Source organism: Phytophthora infestans, genomic scaffold, assembly GCF_000142945.1.
Source record: "Phytophthora infestans T30-4 supercont1.103 genomic scaffold, whole genome shotgun sequence".
NCBI classification, from domain to species: domain Eukaryota; phylum Oomycota; class Peronosporomycetes; order Peronosporales; family Peronosporaceae; genus Phytophthora; species Phytophthora infestans.
In genome coordinates, this window is record NW_003303656.1 from 322,075 (window position 1) to 326,441 (window position 4,367).

The window sequence follows — 4,367 nt, forward strand, 5'->3', positions numbered from 1 at the left end:
TGTCTTGTCCGCGTTTTGCTGTAGTGAGCAGCCCACAACAACTTGTGATTGGGATCGTTTCGAAGCAGCTTTTTGACAAAAACGCAGCGCCACCGGCATCGGCCCTGCGTAGTATAAAGGTGGGGAAGACCGATATTCCCCCGTTGTAACAAATCATTGCCCGCTACATTGCGTAAGTCTCTGTTAGATTGTGCATACAGCTGCTTTCGAGGCTTACTCTTATCAGCAGCCCAGTACAGACTTGTTAAAAAATATGCCACAAAGTTTTTAATTACCCCAGGGTCTTTTCCTCAAGAGGAGGGGAACCTGAATCAAAGCCCGTTGTTTCCAGCGAAAACTGAAGGCCGAACGAGATGCAAGAACACCTCAAACAGAATGCATACATGTACATGAAAGCCATGATACCGATGTTTAGTTGAGCAATGTAATTTACAATCAAATGCTTTCATGTCTACTTTCGTTAAGTATATATACAGGAGCATTTCTTGGTGTCCAGTTCACAGCAACCTTTACAACGCCATGCCGTTGCCAAAGGCCGCAAAACTGTTTAGCCAGCTGATATTATGTCGGGGGCAGATCTCGCTTGTGAATGCAGCAACCCAGGCGGCCTTCATGAATGAAAGCTCATTTGTGATGTAGATTTGTTGCGGTAGGCTCAAAGCACAAGTTATTCCCAAATATAATGATAACGCTGGAAAACTGAAATATTATCGAAAGCTCAATGCGTGTCACACCTTCTGCGTAGGGAAGCATTCTCTTCCGTTTCCAGTATTCTGCAATACTGGAAACGGAAGAAAATGCTTCCCTAAAATCCCGTTACAGCGATCGACCAAATCCAGTTGTATCTTCATTCAACTCTCACTCGAAATGGTTTTAAAAGTTCAATTTGGATCAATACGTTATCTAATCCAGCGCCAATGCCCATGGACATATCCACAGCTCAAATAGCTTTAATTACCTTTACTGCATCAATCATCGCAGGAACACAGCAGAGCAGTAGCTCACCAACATTCAAATTATGCAAACTTGGCGGATTGACAATTTCCTGTCTCGACACGTATTTAAACATTGCACGCACGAGTTCACAGGCCTCCTTGGACTCTATTGCTCTGGACGTGAGCGTGGGTTTCGACATCTTCTTCTTTGCTTGGCTTATCTTTTTCGCTGGCTTCTTCTCGGGGTTGACCTTCGTCTTTTCCGCACGACAGGCAACCATCATCTTCTTTGCAGCTGCAATATATGCTGCAATCTTGTCCTGCGTTGAAGGGCGCGACAGAAGATGCCGCGCCGGAGTAGAAGTCGTCGCCCTCACCGTCTTCATATGTGTGGTCTGCACGTCCGCATACGCGTGTTCCCCCTCCTCCCTGGTGTTCACAATACCTCTGTCGCCAAAATAGGCGTCAGTCTCACGCTCCCTGTACAAATAAGCCTTATGCTAGGCTACCGTGAGGTGCCGGGCCTCCCCACGTTTGCATCCGAGCCGCGCAAAAATGCTTCCGACTCGCTGCGTGTTTCGCGAGAAGCAACCATCTTCTACCTCTCGGCTTTGTGTTAGCTAAAATCGAAACGAATGAGTGGCCGGAGGCTGGTCACAGCTGCGACAAATATGTGAACAGTTCTTGTGAAGAGTGCAGGGTCTTTGTGCTAGAATTTTGCCTAACCCTGTGCATTTCACATTCTTTAACCAGTCGTATAATACAGTGTTGGCAATAACGACGTTGCAACAGGTGAAGCAACGTGATTTACTTTTTACCACCCGTGGTAACGTTTTTACGCGTTTTTACACGTTTTTACGGATCTCGAACACAAGACAGAATCCTTCATCAGTTTATTTTGTGTTAGCGCGTCATGACGTCCCACGACAAGGAGCTGGCGCGTCTCCGGACGTGTAGTGGCAAGCTCATTTTGCTGGCTGGAATCTTGGGTGACGCCGCTGTAGCTCTGGCTCAGTGGCAATTCATGGCCAGGTGAATACGAATCACAAAGCCCGCTGCCCCCCCATCAAAGAAGAAAGAGGGTGTCTCCCAAACCCGGTTTGGGGAATGACCTTTGCAAGGCCGCAAAAGTACGAGGACGCTCTGCGCGTGAGCTTTATTTAAGACGTACCCTGACTGCTGAAGGCCGTACGAGATCGGTGTGAAGAGCCTCAATCTTAGTAACAGCCACCGCACTCGTGTGGCCATCGCTTGTGCGGTGTATCAGGACGTCGGCATTTATCTGCTGGAAGCCGTTCTGTCTGCAGTGGACAGCCATGTGGGCACCAACATCTTCAGGCGTGCTTAAAGGAGTCGCTGAAGGGCAAGCTGGTGCTGCTAGTGGCGCACTCGCTGAGCTTCGTGAGCCATTGCGACCAGGTAGCTGTGATTGCTGACGAAACAATCATCGAGCAAAGATCGTTCAAGAAGCTGATGATGGTGTCGAATAGTGAGAATGAAGAAGACAAGGAGGACATGACGTCAGCAGGGTGTTTAGAGAATAACTTGGCGCTTTCGAGTGATGAGCGATGAATTCCAATGATTCAAATGCTACATATACTTGGTAGCCAACGTTGGCAGCTTGTATTGAAAAAACTTATAAGAGCGCTCTTTACAACTTGGCACAGTTTACCTATATCTACGCGAGAGGAAGCTTTAGCGTCCAGTCAGCTTTTACGGCGATGCTGCTACAGCAGGCAGCTCCACCCAGCTTGAAAACAGCGTTTCTAGCGTAACCTGTTGAGCTCTCAAACCCGTCAAGAGCTTTCCCTGCGGATACGATGGAATACTTCATCCGGAAGCTCTTGGCTTCGGTTAGCTACAGGAACTGGCTCCAGCTCTGGGTCGTAAACATACCATTCATCGTCACCGACGTTATTCACAATATTTTCTCCATCGTCTTCTAGATCGACGATGGCGTCCAACCAGAAGTCCACTGCTCCAACAGTCTCCATGTAGTCGACATCAGTAACGTCAGCCAGAGTGGACAGCAAGGTTGCAGGATCGGAAACTCCGTGCATCTGCTGTTTTGGTCTCTCTGCAGGGTTAACAGGCTTCTTCTGTCTTCTACACTCGCCGATATCACTTTCCCGACGATTGCGCTCGCGGACCTCATTTCGAATGATGCCGATGAGTCGAGCTTTATCAAACTTTAGCTAATTTCGCCGTGGTGTCTGTATCAATCCCAGCTCGCTAAAGTAGCGCTCGCATGTCGCAGTGTTCACTGCGACTGACAGAATCACTTTCGCTAGCTGAGGAAGTTTACTGCCCTTGACGTACCACGAATCTGTAACGTGGACCCAATAATCAATTACCCCATTCGGTTGAAGGACACCGGCCTGGTCAGTGAAGTCAGTGTGCTTTTTCGGGGTAAATTTGCCACGCAACCACTTGTCGACATCACCTACGAGTCCGTTGCTGTTGAGATCAACATAGCGGCGATAGTAATAGTCAGCAGCAGCGGAGACGCCGTCTACTGACATTAAAATGACAGTATTGTCGTGAGCTTGGATTAAGGCACGCGTATGGGTCACGTAGAGCGGGTGCAATGCGAAAGCGAGAAGCATCAGCGGTTGCTCACAGTTCGCCCATCGCTTCTCCACCACTGGGACTAGATGAGAAGCGTATGCACTGGCAACAAAGGCAGCATGTATTTTTCCAAAGCACCGCACGACGTCCGCCATTGTGTTGTCATCTTTTTGTAGTCGATAGGATGCTTCCTACAGCGGCCGGATGACACGCTCAGCATCGATTAAGTTTCTCCAGAACAGCGGGTCGCGAAATACATGTAGCGTTGTAGGGAATTTAACATCATATCGATATCCGTGGGCCAGATCTTCTAACGCCGATCTAACGCGAAGCAGGCTTGCAGAGCATGCCTGCATGCTATTCCAGCGGGTCTCACACAGCATAATAAAAGCCAAGGTTTCCCCATACATTACATAAACGCGCTCGTTTGCACGCACGAGCCACTTTGCCGATGAACTGTTTAAACTTGCCATCGCAGAAGCTGCCTGCTTCGTTACTGTCTTAAACATTGTCTTCAAAACGGCTTTAACCAAGTTGTTCACGTCATGAGCGAAGCACCGTAAAAACACAATATTTGGACATCTTAAGGCCAGTATTCGTCTGGCCCTTGCGCATTGACCCGCATCGTCAGTAACGACGGCACCAATAATTCATTCGTATAACAACGCTCTCATAAGTGATCCCTCCATCTGCTTACTATGGCGAAGTCATGGTGAGCTAAGTCGACGGGTAGTAACTCAAACTGGTCAACAATGCCTCTGTATGAACTACATTACGTAAGAGCACGGCAGCGTCAAAACGTAGCATCAATGCAAACAACTTCTGTATGTAAGAGCGCCAGTATGCCCAGCTCTGAGCGCAGAC

The 4,367-nt window shown here is 48.4% G+C and overlaps 2 protein-coding genes across 2 annotated transcripts; both read right to left on the reverse strand.

The window, feature by feature from the left end:
• Positions 1-903: 903 nt before the first annotated feature.
• Positions 904-2,183, reverse strand: PITG_19382 (uncharacterized protein; the record flags this gene model as incomplete). The annotated part of the gene is made up of 3 exons (XM_002896132.1): positions 904-948; positions 1,079-1,415; positions 2,107-2,183. 3 exons carry the CDS (start codon positions 2,181-2,183, stop codon positions 904-906), a joined length of 459 nt encoding a protein of 152 aa, XP_002896178.1.
• Positions 2,184-2,731: 548 nt separating this feature from the next.
• On the reverse strand, positions 2,732-3,658 carry PITG_19383 (uncharacterized protein; the record flags this gene model as incomplete). The annotated part of the gene is made up of 2 exons (XM_002896133.1): positions 2,732-3,130; positions 3,290-3,658. 2 exons carry the CDS (start codon positions 3,656-3,658, stop codon positions 2,732-2,734), a joined length of 768 nt encoding a protein of 255 aa, XP_002896179.1.
• Between the last annotated feature and the right edge of the window lie 709 nt (positions 3,659-4,367).